The 20,397-nt window shown below is 30.1% G+C and overlaps 1 protein-coding gene across 1 annotated transcript in view; it reads right to left on the bottom strand.

The window, feature by feature from the left end:
- The window catches only part of LOC132714085 (MOB kinase activator 2-like), a 55,809-nt gene extending 44,232 nt beyond the window's left edge, over nucleotides 1-11,577 (bottom strand). The window contains exon 1 of the mRNA XM_060696832.1: nucleotides 11,419-11,577. Coding sequence (XP_060552815.1) covers nucleotides 11,419-11,435 — 17 coding nt within the window. The 5' untranslated portion in view covers nucleotides 11,436-11,577. The remainder of the gene's footprint in view (nucleotides 1-11,418) is intronic.
- Between the last annotated feature and the right edge of the window lie 8,820 nt (nucleotides 11,578-20,397).

Genomic DNA, 20,397 nt, shown 5'->3' with positions numbered 1-20,397 from the left:
AATCAATAGGTGAGTGTATGTTTTGTTTATTCATTAATTTGAAATTTGACTCCCATCTAAAAAGTTAATGAAGCTTAATCAATAAATTGAAAAACTTCATAAAATATGCATTGACAAGTACATATAACATGAACTTTATATGGAAAGTAAACATATATTCACAGGTATATTTTAAACATTTAGAGGACATGATGGCCCTAAATCACTCACCTCAGGAAATATTTTACATGCGAAATACTTTATTATTATGTCACACCTATCATAAATTTTGATAAAAATCTGCCATGACACTGAAGAGGAGAGGTCATTTAAGTTTCTATTCAATATTTAGCTCTCAGGCAGCCATCTTGTTTTGCAGACTGTCATGTTTTTAGCATTTTGGGGGTAAAAGTTTGTTAGACAATAACAATTTTCGCAATTTTGGTTGAGGAGGAGAACCACCTGTATAATCATAATTCCTGTACAGTTTCATGAAAAATCTGTAGAAGATGCTGTATTTATAAAGCTTATTTCAATATTTAGCTTTAGAGGCCGATTTGTTAATCAGACCAATCTCATTAAAATCAGATCATCGTTTTCGCTCCGTTACTCTTCGCTACGTAACTTTTGGACATTTTTCCTACCACTTCCAGTAAGAATAATTTCCAAGAATGACATTCCACAGAAACAGCAACGGTCATCCAAGGAATGGATTTTTTTTGGTGTTTTTGACACCGTATCGCCTATGCTTGTGGGGGCTGCCAATATAAATCGGATTCGGATTACTTTTGTGATAACCGTTTACATTGAAATTTCCGATGGTGACTGTTTTATGACGGAGATGCACGAACTTACACCTAAGCATTTTGAAGCCAATAATTTGATTGGCTAATCAAAAGGTCAAATTGAGGCGACACCAAATGCGATGTACTCAGATCCTACGAGCGTAGGGTAGTGAAGCGACAGTTAGGATATGATTTTAATGAGATTGTTAATCAGACCACAAATAAATTTTTTTAACAACTTATCACACAATCAACAACTTGACAGGTGAATGTAGTAAAAAAAACCTCACATTGTGCTCAGGTGAGCTAAAAAAATTGACACTCTTTTTTTGTGTGTGATAAAGTTTACAATCATGATGAAACATTATGGAAAGATTTGCAGTCTTTTTTCGTCACTTTTACATAAAAAAAAGTAAAACATATAAACAATGACTTTTGATTGGATGTTTTGTAAGTACGAGAATGTTGTTATGAATTTTTGTAAAAAAAACCCAAAAAACAACATGTCACCGTGAAACTAAATAACAAATTGAATGAATTTGAAAAAGAAAATACGCAGTTAGGTCATACATGTTTTTTAGTGAATGTGGGAAGGATTTATTTATATTTTACTTATTATTTCTACACATTATTCACTCTTTCTCAGTCAAGGCAGTATTAAGCTTTCAAGTTAAAACCAAGTGTTGATACAATAAAGAGTTAAAAACAAGAAGCACACTCAATTATCCTCAAAGCTTGACAGTAAGAAAAGGGGCATAACAATTTAACTGAGAGTTATGGGACCTGTATCCATCATGTTAGATAATCACAGTGTTAAACTGTTTTTTGTCAAGCTAAATATTAAAGTGACTCGAAAAATCCAATATGAATGTGCTGAACAATCTTCTAATCTATCATAATTATAATCTGTATTATTTTTGTCCAACATGGCAGACTGGAAACATTTGTCAGTAATCTTCCTAAAAAGCTGTGCTCTTGCATCTTTGATCTTCCTGACCTGTCCTTATGTCCTGCTGTATAGGAAATACGTGAAGGCCCAAACACAGCATCATAGGGCAATAGCACAGAATATTTTTCCATCTTTTATAGCACAAAATACTCTGTCTTTTATTGCACTTTACATAGATAAACAGTATCATTTTTATTACTTTAATTATAAATCTTTCCAGTGATATATTTGAAAATAACTTAACAACACCACACCTTAAGTGTGCCAGTTTTGGACACCCAGTTTTAATATAACCCAGCTATAAACTTGTGGAAGGGATTCGCAAGTGTTGATATTAGAACAGTCCATATTAAAACTGCTTATGATACATTGTTAACTTCAGAGATTTCAGCCAACAGTATAGAGCCTGGTCACCTGACACGGTACCTCTGACATAGCAAAGTTAATCTTATTCACAGTTTGTGTTAAATCAAGGTGTAAAGAGTAAATAATTGATAGGTTTCTCTGAACAAACAACCATAAGATACCTGTAATTATGTTGTATATTACAAACACATTTATCTCTCAACATCCCAGCACCAGTATAAAGTTACACATATTAACATCTATACAAAGAAGACTTGTGACATTAAGTGATTTAAAGCCCACCTAGAAAGATTTCAAAAACAAAATTCACAAAAAAAAAAAAAAAATGTCAAAAGAATGCTATTTTACATACTAACTTTCAATTACAATGTAGAGGTCACAACTTTAGACTTTACTATTATTCAATGGTTATAAAACTCATACATAATTTAAACTTTGAAAAAATGTCATTATAACTAAAGAAATAATTTGAAGTGTACAAATGTAAGCTTTACATCAGCTTCAAAAAAATATTGTTTGAATTTTGAAAAAAGAACGGTTGCAAAATAGCTATATGAAAGAAGTGTGCTTGTTTTTTTTCTTTTAGAGCAAGTGATGTACGCGCTACACGGGTAATTTACCCTGCTTAAAATAGCAGCATCATAAATTTATTCCAGAACATTTTATTCTGTTTATATGCAATATTTATATGTGTTAAATAACAAAAGACATTCTATGTTACATGAACAACTCTGAAGGATAGACCAACTGACCACAAGTTAATGGAAACAGTATAATTTCACTGCTAACAAATTTTATAAAAAATATTTCACAAGATATATCTTTATACAGTAAAACAAAAGTTATGAAATCAATTGCTATGAGGAGTTAGCTCATTTCAACTTTCATAAAAGTTTTTCAAGAAATTGTACCTAACATCATGTACCGTTTAGCGTATAGATAAATTGACGTTGCGTCATTTGTTATTTTATAAACGTCAGTTTTTTTCTGAAGAAGACAAAATGTCGAAAGCTAAAGAAAAGCGTTTGTTTTCATTGAACTCATTTATCAAGAGGTTCAAACTTGCAGAATGTATTATAGAAATGGTACAAACATTTAATTTTCTATGAATGTTTCATAAAGATACAAACATTTCATAGGATATAATGAAACAAGAGCTGTCCATAAGACAGTGTGCTCAACTATTCTCAGTGCTCAACAGTAAGTAAAGGGGGAATAACTCTTTAAAGAACTTAACTCAGAGTTATTGGACCTGTGCCCATCGTTTTAGATAATCATAGAGAACAAGTGTGTGAAGTTTCAACCCTTTCCCTTTAGAAGTTTTGGAAAAACCAACTTGCAAGCAAAAAATAAACAATAGCGTGATGGCAACGCTGACACCTCGATGAGTACAATTGCTCTACCTATTCTTCGAAATACTCAAACTAACAAAACGACTTAACAAGTGTGCAATGAAAGCCAATAAAACAGTCAAACAATAAAGCCTTTTGCTTAATTGATACATAAAGCAAAAAGTTAACCAACAAAAATATACATGAATCAATCAGCTGTCACAGTAAACATTGATTGTAGCGGGATGTTGCTTGTTCACAAGCATGACAATGCATGTAACTTGCCCCATAAACATACAGGCCAAACATGTTATATGTCACTTATACCTGTGAATAATGACATTCTATCTTAATACACTTAATTAATTAATAACCGCCATAAACTAACCAGCATCCTCTCTCTAATTGCTATGTGACTCACTGTAACCAGAAATAAATAACCATAATTTAATAGTGTATTCTGTCATGTACAAACTTACATTATAAGCAGAAAAATAGTACAACTGTCAGCAATTTTTTGAACAAAGAAAATAGAATAAAACCTTTGCTGACTATACATGAAAACATCTGTGTCAAATACTATTACTAATAATAGTAAAATATCAAGGCTAGAAACATCATTATCATACAAAGATTCTGAACAAAATAATTAATATATATGTTAATTTAAATAATGTTTCCTATTGTAATGTAAAACAAAGCAAAATTTATATGCTTTTTGAACAAGCTTTGCAACTGTTTGAACATTGAAATTTTCTTTAACAATTTATTGCCAAGATATATTTTAGAAACTGCCACAGAGATACTATTTATAGAATCCAGAAATGACTATATTTAGGTAACTGCCTGTCTGTAGGCTGAAATACTGTTAACTGGCTTTTAACTTAAGCAATAAAAAATGCTGAAAAAGCAAACAACAGACATAGACATTAGAATTAAAGTCAACAAAAACATTTTACTTGACGCAAAAAACAGAACCTGTGACAGGTCTGCATTAAAGACAGAGGACATACATTTAAGAATAGGTTGTCCTTGAAATGATTATACTGATACCAAAGGTCACGGTCAATGAACTTTCTCCTGTTCTATTGTTCAATTACACATCCGCTATAAAAGTGACATACACCATACCTAGGATCATCTAGAAAAGTCATGACTTTATTTAAGACTCTACATGTTGACAGTTTAACCTTAACCATATTGCAGTGACATAACAGATTTGTCCTGATTTCAGTTTCAAACTGACCAGTGTTACTATAAGATATTGCAAAATAATAGTGATAAAATGTAAGTATCCAAATAGTACATAGATGAGATACAGGCTCTCCTCACTCACAAGGCTGCACTACACATTCATGCTAGAATCTGGTACCTCTAAAATATGTGACAGTTAAAAGCTTGCAAACCAGAATAATAAGTTTCTAAGTTTCTTCTTTAATCATAGCTCAGTTAGTATCAAATGAAGGACTTTAAATTATTATTGTTATCCTTGTTTTTACAATTTCTATTGTGTAATATTGACAGTTATCTTGACAAAAACCTGTATGTTTGTGTAAAGAATTATCTAAATGGTTTTAGAAACCCTTGAGGTCTCCAAACATAACAAAGTTGTAAATAAGTCAGACTCTGTGGTAAGTGCAAGCTACCATCCATACGAAAGTACTGGCCTACCAGAATTCAACATTTAACATTGAAAATAACATACTTTTTAAGGAGGTTAAGTCTTAAGTCGCACAGACACAGTTAAAGTCATTTAGCGACTTTCTAGCTTTATTGGTGAAGGAAGACCTAAGGTGCCCCTCTGTACCATATTTTTCATGAAAGAATGCAAAGTCCCTTCTATTGCTTCAATTCTAAAAATCACTTTAATTAAAATGAAAATAACAAAAGCTTTAAATTACATCAAATTTCCTGAAATATTGATTTTTGCAGACTAGATCTATATGGATAATGTTACAACTATCGGTATAAAATTCATGACAAAATAAACAAGAATTTCTATTGATAAATGAACCAAAACATCAAAGAAAGCTCCATTCATATCTAACAAGAGTCTATTGATTTCAGATTGAATAACATAAGGAAAACTACAGGACGAAAAGTACCACCAATAATCCATTCCTGCAAGTGTTAAACAGTTTGGGATAGATCTAACATCAGCACTACAGAAAATAACAACAATCTATTAAAAGAAATCATGTTTTACACTATTTATTAAGTAGATATGATGCTATAGTCAACATCAGTACAAGAAAATCAGCATCTAGCTGGAATGGCTTGCTGAGCTAGTTGACACTGTTTAAGATGATTTAAAGGCTCAAGTTAGTATTTTGATATTGGTTTGTTTGTTCTTTACGACAATTTTAACACAGTTCTGTTTTTTTGTTCATATCTCTGCCCACTGGTCCATGTTACTTGCTTTCAGTAATTATATACCCATTTCTTGGGGAGTAATCAACTACTAATCAAACATGATTTCTGATTCAAGGGTGAAATTCAAATGACCATTATACTCAATTGATTTCACACAGAAATTTGGCCTGGTCCAAATGTTTCTGCATATATATGTAAATGCAGAGATATTTCCCATTAATAAAATAACTCATTATTTCCACTTGGAGTACAATGAGTTGAACATTTAATTCAATTAGCCAGCAGTAGGCATAGAATTAGGTCCAAAAATCTAAAAAAATTATGAACAAAAAATTAGTTTAAAAATTTTGCTGATAAACTTAATGTTTAAATTACATAAAACAAAATTTAACAGGGATCCAACAGGAACTTTATTTGTGAGCTTTCCTTAAAAGATACCCTTTGATAAAAATTGCTGACCATGCAAAAATTATCTTCGAACAACAAAGATCAGCCTGCACTAAGAGAAATATTGATGTAAAGATAAAGTAATGATATATATACATATACAGGAAACAAACACTCTTTAAATATTGATTGTGGACACGTTACATGCAGGCAAGCTGTTGAACAGGATAACACATATACTGCAATATAAAAATTAGTATGTTTTTCTTCAAACAGAGCTGATATTCAAGTTTATATATCTCAGTATAATTATAAAGTCATCTGTCCTAGTTGATTATTCTTAATATTATAGAATCTAGAGTGATTCTTATCTTAGTTAATTATCAATTGTTAGAAACATTATGATAAGATTTGATAAGATAAGAGAAATTTGAGAAACAAACAAGTTGGTTTCACATCATCAGAGTTAAAAAATATATAAACAGAGAAACAGAATTATGACGTTAATGATTTTTTTTCAGTATTACAGAAACAAATTATTTTTTACTGTTTGAAATATTAAGGGAATGGTGGTAAGTAGATGTCATATGTGGAAAATTCATGTCATAATTTCAAACAAGGTAAACTTTTAATTGTGAATAAATTCTAATCTACATTTAGACTATATATTAAATTATTCAATGTTTCTGGTTCCCATTAAACTATGGGTAGGGAAAAAGTCCACTGTAAATGACCCTTAGCTGAGATGCAAGCACTATTAGTCTAAAGACCATCACTCAACTTAGTAAAATGCTATACCCAGGTACACAATCAGTAAACGTGGTCTATATTTCATATGAAACCACAAAACAAATAAAAGGCTATTTTCATAAAAATTGCAGCTATTTGTCTTACAACTGGGGCACAAAATTTTTTACATAACATCAGCTTTACATAAAATAAAATTATGAATTAATTTTTTTCCACTTTTTGCAATGCGTCATTACACTTGCTCTTACAATACATACATATTTCATTTATTGCATCAACAATGATACTGCATTAGAATACAATCTATTTTCCAATCAATTTCACACGAATGTCAGTCCCAGTAAAACAGAACATTTCAAGTGAAATAGTTAAGTAATGTATTCAGACAATAGCATGTAGCAATAATAGACATTTTGTCAGGCTACCAAGAAATTAAGTGTGCACCTGGCCACCTGCTCTCAAGATGCAGATAACAAGATCAAAGTGGAGAAATATCTCAATGAACAAAACAAAACAATACAGAAGCAGAAAAGGCAGATTCTCCAATTGAATCATATAGACATGTACTTCTTTCGTAGACCAGCTAAATATAAAATTATATTATAAAGGTCATTTGAATATCAATTTTCTAGAACACAACAATTTCATATAAAGGCTTAATTTGGTTTTACCGCCCACCAACACAACTATGGTCATATAGCACTGAAACAGGAAAGATGATTTTGGCTAACCTCAGGTGTTACAAACTTGAAGCAAAATTTTGTAATAAATGAGATTTGAAGGGACATATTACAAAACTAAACTGTTTTGAACATTTTATTGAACTTTTTATTGTTCCTATACATATTAACTATTGGTGGTCTAATAACATAAGATAATATCTGACTTTCAAATACACAAAGAAGGTTGTTATAACAAGTATAAATAATAATTTAGATATATCTATGATAGTTACATATGACAAACTCTGTCACCTGAATATGTGAATAACTTGATCATCTGCATCTTTCTGTATATACAGTTATAACAGTATCGAACTAAAGTAACAGTTTTTTTCAAAGGCCGGAAACATTTATCTACCTGACAGATAAACATCTATCTTTTCATTAATCAGGATATAATATATACAATTGAACACCTTTGTGTTATCATTTTTACCATAAGTAGTACAATTGATTCAAAGTGCCAGAAATCATATCATTTAATGAGGTTTTCTGTTTCCCTTTAAAGTTAAAAAGTAACAGGTGGTTCTAAAATTAAGATACTTATTTATCAAGATGGTGATACTCATATGTCAATATTGGTAAATATTAACTTAAAAAACAATCATAAACAACTAGCCTCCTAAATTTGTGAATCTAATATGACTTGACTAGGCACACCCATCCACAAATTTTCATTTCATATAAGTAACCTTTTCTGTGGTACTGTATAGCATTTGCAAGTGTCCAGGTTAATACAAATGTAAACAATACACCAGCAATCTGTAAAGTCTGCTTATGGACTAATACTTTTCAACAAAAGTTTTGAATAGGTCAAATATCTTTTCAACTGGACAGGTAAATAATTAAATATATAATATAGTCTCATCATTATAATACATCTGATTGCAATATTTTCTGTTCTGCCAATTTTAGATCATGATGCATTAATTTTTAAAGTGCTTATTTTTACTTACAAGTGGTTGTAGGGCACTTAGAGGAGAAATTTAACTGCGGAGGGGACATTTAAAAAAATATAAACATTTGGAAAAGTTGAATGGGCTGAATTTTGGCCACAAGTCAGCTCTTAAAAAGCAATGTGCATGCTTATTTAATATTATCTAGCTTAAAAGCTAGCTGCAACCCAGTTATGTGATAAGATGTATAAGAAGCATTTCATCAGGGCTCATCCTGGGTGGAAATTTTAGGGAGAAGTGACTTCCTCGCGTAAAATAGGGAGAAGGGAAACAACCCAATGTGTATTTAACTATAATATAAACACAATCTATTTATCAGCTATTTATAAGCTTTCTCTAAATATTTGTTTATGTATTTTCATGTAGATTAATTGATAATAATGTGTAAGAAAAAACATGATGAATAAACTAATTTTATATTATTACTTTCCTCACTTTTAATAGAATATAAAGTTACATTGGATATTGATTAACAATATCTGTATATTCTGTTCTGAATACAGACCTTGTAAGTTGTATGTATGTAGTTAAAGCTACCTTGTATGTTGTAATGCCACATTTATCTGCATATAATTATGCTTATAAAACAATTTTCAAACATGGAAGAATATGTAAAATATGTACTGCAAACATGTGTGCACATTATATTTGATCACTAAAATTATATACATTCATTTTTTATTGAAAAATTTGACTGAGAAATTATAGAAAATAAATTTCTAATTACCTCCCTTTATTTTTTTATGAAATGTTAAACTCGAAATATCTTCATAAATAATGCTTTTTGATGTTTACAATATTGATAAATCTTAATCTGAGCGTCATATTTATGACATTAAAACTCATATCTATATTGAAACAATAAGAACACTTCTTCCTGACAAATTTTGTTGTTATATACATGACCGATATGTAGCATGCCGATCATGATTCGTAGTTTTTCCGGGATGTCGTGCCCAGTGCGTAAGCTGTGTCAAATTTGGCATTTCTACAAAGACAACAATGCCAAACACTCTCATTGTCTACAATATACCAATCGTAAGATTTTTGAAAATTGGCTTTCGTAGATGTATCAGAATCAGTAACTTTCTTTTACTGTTAGTTTTGGGCATTTCGTAGCCATGACGTGAGCGACATAACAATTTTTAATTGATGTTAACGGACTGAAATCATTCAAAATATGATAAAATTTTTAATCCAGTCACTGATCATTAATGAAATTGATTATTTTAAATTGACTAACAGTTTTGTGATAGCCGTGAAAAACCCATTGCACATCGCCTTTACTCGGGTTAAACGTGTAATCAATTAGGGAAGATTTGCACGTGTTTAGATGATCGGGAAAAAACAATCTATAATTATCGCCTAATCCCGTATTAATAAACTCGCAAAACTGTCACACAATTATACACGTTTCGGGCCGATGCTCTCATTATTTACTGATTAGAGTAGGCGGTCTATCGCTTTGCATACAGGTAGACGGGTAGTATAAAGCGACGCTCTGATTGGATAATGTTAATTAGCAGTCGTCATATGGGCGGATACAATCTCTGCTCTTTACATCGCAGAGTAATTACTCTTTGGGAATTAAGATTTTATCGGCGATGTTGACTTCTCTTTGATCAATTGGGAGAGCGAAATGGAAATATACACGGCGAAGTTTTCGCCTGAATCGCCCTTCCGGATGAGCCCTGATTTCATTGAGTTATATAATACAATAATAAAATCAATATTATTACGAGAAAGGAAAAAAACTTGAGCTGGCCTGTCAAGTGTGCGAAAGTTTTCTTTACTTCCTAGAGTGGGCAATACAATTTCACACATATAAAATATCATTATTGAATAACATTGTTGGCTTTTAACTCAGTTCTTGCTAACTTGAAACTTGATAAACATTATAATTGTAATTTAATTGCACCATTATTTGAAATGTCAAATCATGGATTATCTTATCTTTAGGAATTGATACAATGTACATACATAGGAATGACTCATGAATGTAATTATATCACCATTGTCCAGTACAACTAAGGGTCAAACAGTTTAGCAGTAGCTGTTGTAAATAACTTTAATAAATCTATGAAATACATGAGATGTTGACACATAAAGAATTCTATGCTTTGTTTTAAATATCAACTCTTGATTTTTTTAAAGATCAAACCTAGAATTTCAGACATTGTCATTCTGAATGTTACCCAGTTTCATTAACAAATTGCATTAATACTATTATTCAATTAATTAATTAAAAATGTACGATTAACTTTCTTTCTTATATGTCTGTTCCTTCATGTATTAACAATATTTATCAAACTCCATGAAATATATTGAAGGAATTCTAATTCTAAGTGAGAAAACTTTCAAATTCAATTTTAATAAGACATTAAATTACATACATTTCTACAGTTTCATGGGGATAGATCTAATTAAAGATTTACAAAATGATGTCAAAAATCATAAAATTTGACAACATTACTAAGTATGCATTGCATAAAATCTTAAAGAAGAAATTAATTTGATAAGATCTTAACTTTCTAAGAATAATCTTTATGGCAAATTTATGCAACATTCCCAAAGATCAATGTCATTCACTCTTGTTTTAGACATTCTGACATTGCATAAGACGGTTCTGATAAAATCTCTGGGTCAAAGGTGATAGATAATGTTTGGTGCATTATTGTAAAAAATAAATATACACATTTAAGACAAATATTTCAATGAGCCATGAAAATCAGATGTCTGAAAATCTTCGAATTATTGCAGACGAATTTTATCCACGACCGACGAAGCCATCTCAGTTTGCAGCATTATTTCAAAACTTACCCCATGAACCAATCCATGGTATCTCGCAGATACTCTGGTAACCTGTCCAGCTTGAAATTCTGTCACATTTAGGACGTTTTTCGTATAGAAATACCCTCAAATTGTCTCCTTTTCAATCAAAACACATCAAAGATGGCGGTGAGAAAGCAACTAAATGAAGAATACTAAAGGGCAGCAACTCTGTCAATACAGTTACGTGCCATAATAATTTTTCCAAATATCTTTAAATATCAATATTTAAAGCCACCATTTAAAATAGAAAACATTGAAAAACTGAGATGTGAGGCATACAATAAATATAGCATAAATAATGTTTACGATTAAATAGCTGTAATATGCCTATATGAGTATGTTAAATATATAATGAATATGAGTGTGCAAGTTGTGTCAGTTATCATTGCACAAACAGCTAAGTTAATGATTACATAACATGCAGTTTGTAAAAATATTTTAATTTCATCATAAACATTGGAGGATCTTTGTATTGATAATTGATACCCATGTATATTTGAAAACAAATTCAAATATCAAAGACTGCAAAACAACTTTTGTTTATTTATACGTATTTGTAATAGAATACTTCTAAAGTTTGGTATTACTAAACAGATAGATATACATTTCTTTTTCATAGTCTTTTTTTTCTTTCTTTGCTTTCAACATTTTTGAAGTAAGATTTATCATCAAGATAAACAGTGATGGTTATGTATGTATTAGTATTTGGGGCAACCAATATGGTTACAAGAGCTGATTGATGAATTTCAACTGATATTATTATTATTAATACACATAACTTTTCTGCTTCAACTACAATTACCTATTTTAAAAAACTATTCCAGTACTTGTGAGATTTTATCAATGGGTTTTAATATTATCGGATACATGATCAAGAAATGAAACTTATGATTTTGTACAAAAATTCTTTTATATTTCGAAACTCGTTATTTTTGTAAGATTTACATTTACCAAAAATGTAATGTTAAATGAAATTTAGCTAGGAATTTTCAATTTAGTGATAATTTATTCGTTTAATAGGCAATTCACGAAATAAATCTTAATTTAAAATAAATCTTAATTCATAAGAAACACATGTCTATAATTATAAGATCAATCAAAATATATTTTAAATTTTCTGTAAACATGTTGTTTATAATATTCATTAGATTTGTTTCATTTTTTGTTGTTCTTTTTCTTGAATATTGTTGATGTTGACAATGATAGTGTAGCTTGTAAACAACATTTGATCTGTAAATGAGGCTACTTACTTAGTCATGCCTTTGGTCATATGATAAACTATAACATACATCTTACCTGTATAAACAAAAGGAAAGACAAGACTCAACATTTATGATAAAGATTTATTTCATAATAGAACAATACTTGACCATGATAAACTAATGTATATATACATAAACAATTCATATAAATATGTAATAAATGTACATATGTATACAATAACAAAATCACCAGTATATCCAAAATGCTGCTAATAAAAAGATGTCATGAAATAAAAGGTTGTCATGCTTTGTGAGGAAGAAAATGGCATTTGAACAGAAAATCTGTTTCAGTCTTTGACACTACAATGTTAAATCAGGGAAATATTCAAACTCCAATTTCTATTTTCATAGATTGAAAAAAAGTGATATTTTTACAAAATTTTCATTGCCTTAGAACAATAACAGGTTAACTCTTTTTAAATTATACAAGAAATTAACCTATAACTGCACTAAGGTGACAAAATGTTGACAATAAGAGAATCCATATGTCATGAAAAAGCTTGTCTTGTCATGTATTTATGTTCTATATAAAAATAGACATTTGAAGGAACTTTTCTATGACAACTAATAAAACGATAAAATGCCAAACATTTATGCCTGGAAAGATATGAAAAATTTACATGTAACTATGTCAACAGGAGATTGCAACATGATGCAAAAGCTGTCATAATTTTTAATGGAAATAAAATAATGAAAAAAAAAGACATACAAGGATTGTTTTCTTCAATATAAAAATATATGCATATTTTTCTAAAATTGCTATTTTGTTCCCTAGTTTAACCCATTAAATTGACCTATGTAAAATTCATTGCACTCATTTTTAATAGAACAATCCATGTTTTCTTCAATGTAAAATGGTATTTTTTTATATTTTAAATGAATTGCCTTCTTATTCACATAGTCGCACAGTCCACACATGTGGGCTCATTGCTCATTGGATACTAGAAGAATTGTTTTGCTTTCTCCATATTAAGATTTAATCAAACAAGGAACAAAATTACAGTTCCCAGAATGAAATTAATCAATTTCTTAGCAGGTGATCGATTATGTTGTAATTTATGTCCCAATTACAGACTCCAGTTACCTCCCTTGGCAACCTTGAAAATTCTTATTGTGATTAAACAAATTTAACACTGCACTGAATTTGTCCTGACCTAAAATTAACCCAAGAAAACTAATCCTAATCCCTTGGTAAATATTATTTTTCTTTGGGTTTATAACTATGTGCAAACACTTCCTGTGTGTATGCTTTAGTTACCTCTATTTAAGAAGTCTTCAGTTTTTAATCATGAGCAATCAGAACAATTTTGTTTGTTAAGATTATGCAATACATGTACAAAATAAATTCCCTGTTAATTTTTTTGGTCCTAGAATGTAACTTCTCTTGGAAAGTAAAATAATAGCTATAAATAACAGGTTTTCTGTTTGTTGCTTTATTTAATTAGGACAAGTTTTCTTTGATTTGTTTTGTTCAGGACATATTATCTGAGTGGCCTTTATTCTGGATGTGTTTTCTGAGTGGCCTTTATTCTAGACAGGTTTTCTGAGTGGCTTTTTAATAATTCAGGACATGTTTTCTGAGTGGCCTTAATTCAGGACATATTTTATGAGTGGCCTTTATTCAGGACATGTTTTCTGAGTGGCCTTTATTTAGGACATGTAAATTTCTCTTTTAGGACAGATCTGACTTTCTGTGTGGTCTATTGTCTTTCTTAAGGGCAGATTCTTGGGCAGATTCTACTCTGACTTTTATTTGGAACAGGTTTACTGTTTAAGGCGGCCTATATTTAGGACGGAAAAAGGTGCATAATTCACTATTTGAAATTGCTTTCAAAATCAAAAATTCATTTGCAAAAAAACAACAAAAATAAAGAATTGTAACAATTAATAAAAGAAAATAAAGAAGAATTAATAACAAAGTTGCAGTAGTACCTGTATTAACAAGTTTCTAGATCAACAATATGTTTGTTTTGTCATATTTCAGGGCAAGTATATGGCAGTATTTTTATCATACTGTTTGTCACTTGACAAAAGAGTGACTTAGTTTGTTTGTTTTGTTTGGTTTTGTTTTATAGCACACCAACACAAAACATAATAGTGACCACTACCAACTTCTAGTAGTGGCTGGGGATCAAAATCATTAACCATAATATTTTATTGATTTACAGATGTGCCACAGTAACAATGGAATATATTACACACCAAAGTCAGAGGACCTAATTAACTTGCTTATTACAAGGCATATAAAGCATTCACTACATACTAATGACTTCTTTATTTAAGCATTTACATGTTCTTATTTCAATCCCATAAACTGATAATGGGTATTTCTGAATTAAAATCCGAACACAAGTCACATGCCAATAATTCATCAGGGTATGTGTTAATACTAATTACCTGCAAACAGAATGATAGTCAGGAAGGAAAATACTGGAACATTAGCTTCCAAAGTCAGAGAAGTTTTACTTTTTTCTTACGTAGTAATTTGTGCACACACACACATAAATGTATCTAATAAAGTTCTAGTCATTTAACTTTTAAAAAACTTTAAAAAATGATATAACAGCATAGAATCTTTACAGCATAATCATCAAATTTTCTGGTCAGTACATCATATAACAATCTCCGATGTTTAGACCAGATCACAGCTTAATAACACCTAAACCTCTAGTCTTTAACATGAATCCTTTACCTATATAATTATCTTTAGTTTACAATCTGACATTATAGAGTTTGACTAATTGGTATCTAATTAAAGCCATACATGGTCATAGAAGTTATCAGCCAAACACTAATTTATGGTCATCATTTGAGGACAATTGATGTCAATATCATATCTCATCACACGGACATTTATTTACTTTGTAATTTAAAGTTTGATAACATCAAACACAATTAACTGGACTTTAGAATGATTATATTGCAATATATGGTTGGTAGTGACGCAGAAAAATCAATGATGAAAACTTGCATATTTTTTTAAAATCAGACAGAATACAAAGCCTGAATATAGATGTAATAGTTGTTACAGTGATGTCAAAGGGAGACAACAATGAGCAGCTTCTCAAATACTTTCAAATTACCATGACCAAGCTTCCTGGCCACTTTACATATTTTCTTCACAGTTTTAAATAATTTTCAAACTGTGATTATGACTTTCTATGCATATACCACAATTAAAACACTGTGAAATTCTGGTATCATTTATAAAATATAAATTATGTCATAGCTATCAGTGTTACATAATTCATTATCTATGAAATATCGTTATTTAAACAAACTATTATCTTCCGATCTTCAAATAAACAAAAATTTAATTACGTTTAGCAATTCATCAATATGATACACAAATAGAGGACATTGAATGAGTGTTGGTTCAATACTGAATTTATTGAACAAGTTGAAAAAAAATTATACCATGCAAGCCTTGGGCAAGCAAATTATTAGTTTTACTCAACAAGTTCAATAAACTCAGTAATGAATATACAAGAAAATAATATTCTATTTATCACATACCCCAAATAAAGACTGTATGAAGTGCAAGAGAATCAATTTGCATTGACGCAGCAATATAGCAATGCTTAAGCGTCTTTACAATATGTTTGTATAACGCAAATGACATCATGTTTTATGTCTTCGTTTACTTTTAGAACATACAATTACTGACAAAAAAATAACTTGTTGGATAAATTAGATTAAGTAAAGAATAAATATTTGGATCCAAAAATAATTTAAACGTTAAGTAATTGAAAAAGTCAATGAATTCAGAGCTGTGAAAACCTATGAGAAAATCAATGCATATTGATCTATGACTGAAGTGGAACTCAAAAATTAATTGTGACCAGAAAACATTAGTAAAATAAATGCAGAATCGAAAAAATTTATCATTCAATTTGAATTTTTATTGTCTTTTTTTTTAGAGAGAAAACAAAATGTGATTGCATATCAGCAATACTGTATAAAGCATGCTTTCATTTCACTGTTGCTGGCTCCTTATTTTTTTCTACATTTTAAAGAGACTCAACTGAGTATTTTTTTGACATGAGAGGACTGGATATATTTATTCTCATTTGATATAAGTTTTTCAATCGTTTTTTTTCAGAAGAATCTTTTTAATGTTGCAAAATGTCCCAAAATGTCCTTTTTACTCAAATTAGACTAAGAATTGCACAAACAATTTTAATTTAATTCTGAGATAAAAAAAAATATTCTGAGATAAACTTTCTTCGTATTGAGTTCCCTTATGTTTATCAATTTTGTTTAGACCTCAGTGGTAGCCCTTTAATATTGAAATCCTCTGAATTAACAAGTGACATATCCAAAGTAGGACAAGTTCTATTACACAAATAAAATAGCCAGGTTAATGTTAAGGTCAATTACATAAGTCAAAATGAATTTGTCACAATGATCACAAAACCTAGGATATTTTTTTCTGTAACTGATAATTTGTTCTAATAATAAAATAGGGTTTATCATAAGAATATCTTGTTCTAGAAATGTAGATTTCCATGGGCAAGATCTCACAAAGCACTAAAGTGCCACATGTGATCTATTATAGTAAAATCCATAGAACCAAATACAAATAATAGATCAAGATACTCCTAAATAAAACCTTTTTATTATAAAACTTCAGCAAAATTTAACCTTTAAACTGTTGAAATTCATAAATGAACCTGTCCAAATTCCATTTTTGGAACTATCCATTAGCAAGTTTAGGGATATCAAGATGAAATTTTGAAGTTGGTCAGCCAATAGTATAGAGTCTATTTCAAACTGCATGAACGTACAGGCAGGCCCAGCTTAATACAGGTGGCAAAGGCTAATCACTTTCAGTTCCAGCAGGTTAAGGGTTCAAGTATACATATGTTCAACGATACCATTACCCATACTCAAACATCACCCCCAGAACACAATTGTACTTAACACTTAAATTTCTTCCTCTTCAGTCATATTTGTGCATGTGATACATACATAGTAGATTGCAAAATATCTAAACATATATAATATAAATGATAATAACATATAGTCATTTTGCTTGCGAAATAAAATTTATGATTATGAAACATTGACGTATGTGATTTTTGTCATGTGACCGATCAATACAAACTTATCTTCAATTAACCTATATTATTGAGAAGTCATATGATAAACTTTCGATCCAAAAATGATTTTGTTTATTTCACAACTGATAATAAGTTGACTAGTATAAGCCATTTCATATAGTCATAATTAGTGAACAGAATATAGAATACAGCTAAATACATAGAGATGATAAATAAACTAACATGAATCTTTAACATCTTTAAATTCATTTTTTCATCAAATTATCACCTAATATACAATCACATCTAATTATCAATACAGAAACATGGGGAGAAGTGGCATGATAATAAAACATGCTTTCCTTTAATGAGTTGTACACAGCTCATGACCATTTTATTCTAAATGACACAAGTACTAGCATGGGGGTTAAAAACCTTTTTTCTAAATTCTATCAGCAGTCTCAGAATTTGTATTGGTGTCAGTACACATTCTGTTTAGTTTCTGACCAATCAAATACCCGAGATCTGAGATTGAGCTTAGAAAATATCTTTTTAAACTTAGAATCATACAATGGTTAGTTTCAGGAAGTTGAGGTGACCATAATCATGATAAATTGCAAGAACTTATTACAATCAAGCACAATACATAAATATGTTTAAACTAACACAGAAACAACATTATTATCTTAAGTTGGGTGCAAATTAGAAGCACATGTTTGAATTTCAAAACTGTGATACTATTTGGCTTCGACCCCACAACATATTTACAATTGGTATTTCTCAATTTTCATGCAAGAAAAATAAAACACTCTGTCTCAACATGAAACAATTTAATATTTTCTTGATAAATCCTTTATATGGTATCATATTTGCCCTGTAAATGTTTTTATTTAAAAAAGATGAAAAAAAACAAATGAGGTAATTATTGGAAAGGGAGGTAATAATGATCACTCAATGTGTCAAATGATGACAATGCAAATGCATATATAACAGAAATTTCATTGAATCATGTTTATTTTTAATAATTATTGTTTCTAAACAGAGATTTAGTGAAGTGTATTCATCTTATTTAACTGACATGAATGTCACATGCTAACAGAATAAAACTCTCATCCCACTCCCAAAGAAATACAGTAGTTTTCTAAAGCACTTTCTACATGGAGTTATAAATGATTATGAACATGTGTAAACTCACTTTAAAAAAGTCATAGATATTCTTTCAATTATGATACTTTAGAATCTTTCTTATTAAGATGCAAACAATCAAAAATCATTTTGCACATGTATAACTCATTTTCGCAGAAATTCATAAAATATTGTTCAACAACCAATCTCCCAAATAAAGATGACCAAACACATCTTTTAGTTGTTTTACCATAACTTAGTGAAATGGACTTGCCTTGCTATAACTTTAAAACAGTCCATTTGAATTTCAAGGTTTTTGAAATTTGAGTGTACTTTGTAGGGATACACTTTGAATTTGGTAAAGAATACCTTTCAAATATATAAATAGTCAGATTTCTAAATATATTTGCAAATATCATATGGTAGGTTCTAATTCAAAATAAATGTTAATTAAAACATGTGCTATGCAGAAGAAATGTCATGGCAAGTTTTGAGGTTAATATCACATGATGTACAAATAATGTCCTGACATTGCATTATAGAGTGATGGAAACTTTGGAAAGTAAATTTTAATGATAATTATAAAGACATAGGAAGGTTATATTATGTTGGAACTGGAAAGGAGTATTAAAATCTACAAAGCTGATAGACAATAGACTTGGAAAAGGCATTTCTTGAAGAAATAAATAATAATTGTTATTATAATATTAGTTCAATTCAATGTCAGCATAATAGATTATTCCCGAAGTATTGAAAACTTTTAACATAAACTGTTTATCTTTACTATACCCTACATATTATAGGATTAATATTAAACTGTCCAAGACAAACAGTATGACTAAGAATGACTATAATGTCAAACCAGGGTCACAATTTAACAAAAAGGCGAGTTATTCACCCACCTCCCACCAACCCAACTCAAAACTCCTTAAAAAAACTTAAATAAAAAACTTAACAGTAATGCTGCAAAACTATAGGAAGACATCAATTCTCGTATATCATGATTTTACCCAAGTAATTGATAAAAAAAGACCACAGATATAACTAGAACTGCCACTATCTTGGCGTGAATACCCCCGCATACCACTTTGTCAGAATCAACAGTGGCCATTTAGAGCGCAAGGACAACCTCCCTGCCAAATCTGAGGTTACTAAGCCAGTGCATTGCTAAGTTATGTATTCTACATGCTTCAAATGTGAAAATGTCAAAATCAATACATTGCAGACAGGACATTCTTTAGCAATTGAGAAGAAAAGCTTTTTTTTTGTCAAGGTCCCTGTGACCTTGAACTTTGACCCAGTGACCTCAAAATCAATAGGGGTCACCTTATAGTCATGATCAACATCCATGCCAAATTTGAAGACTGTGGGTCAAAGGAATCTTAAGTTAATGGGTGGACAAACTTTTTGAAGTCAAAGTCCCTATGACCTTGACCTTTGATCCAGTGACCTCAAAATCAAAGGGGTCATCTACTAATCATGACTAACCTCCATTCCAAATATGAAGACTGTGGGTCATAGGAATCTTAAGTTATTGG

The sequence above is a fragment of the Ruditapes philippinarum genome, unplaced genomic scaffold, assembly GCF_026571515.1.
Source record: "Ruditapes philippinarum isolate M1 unplaced genomic scaffold, ASM2657151v2 ctg206_1_1_1_1, whole genome shotgun sequence".
In the NCBI taxonomy this organism is placed as follows: Eukaryota; Metazoa; Mollusca; class Bivalvia; order Venerida; family Veneridae; genus Ruditapes; species Ruditapes philippinarum.
The sequence above is the reverse complement of the archived record's forward strand: the minus strand, read 5'-3'. Positions and strand labels throughout refer to the sequence as shown.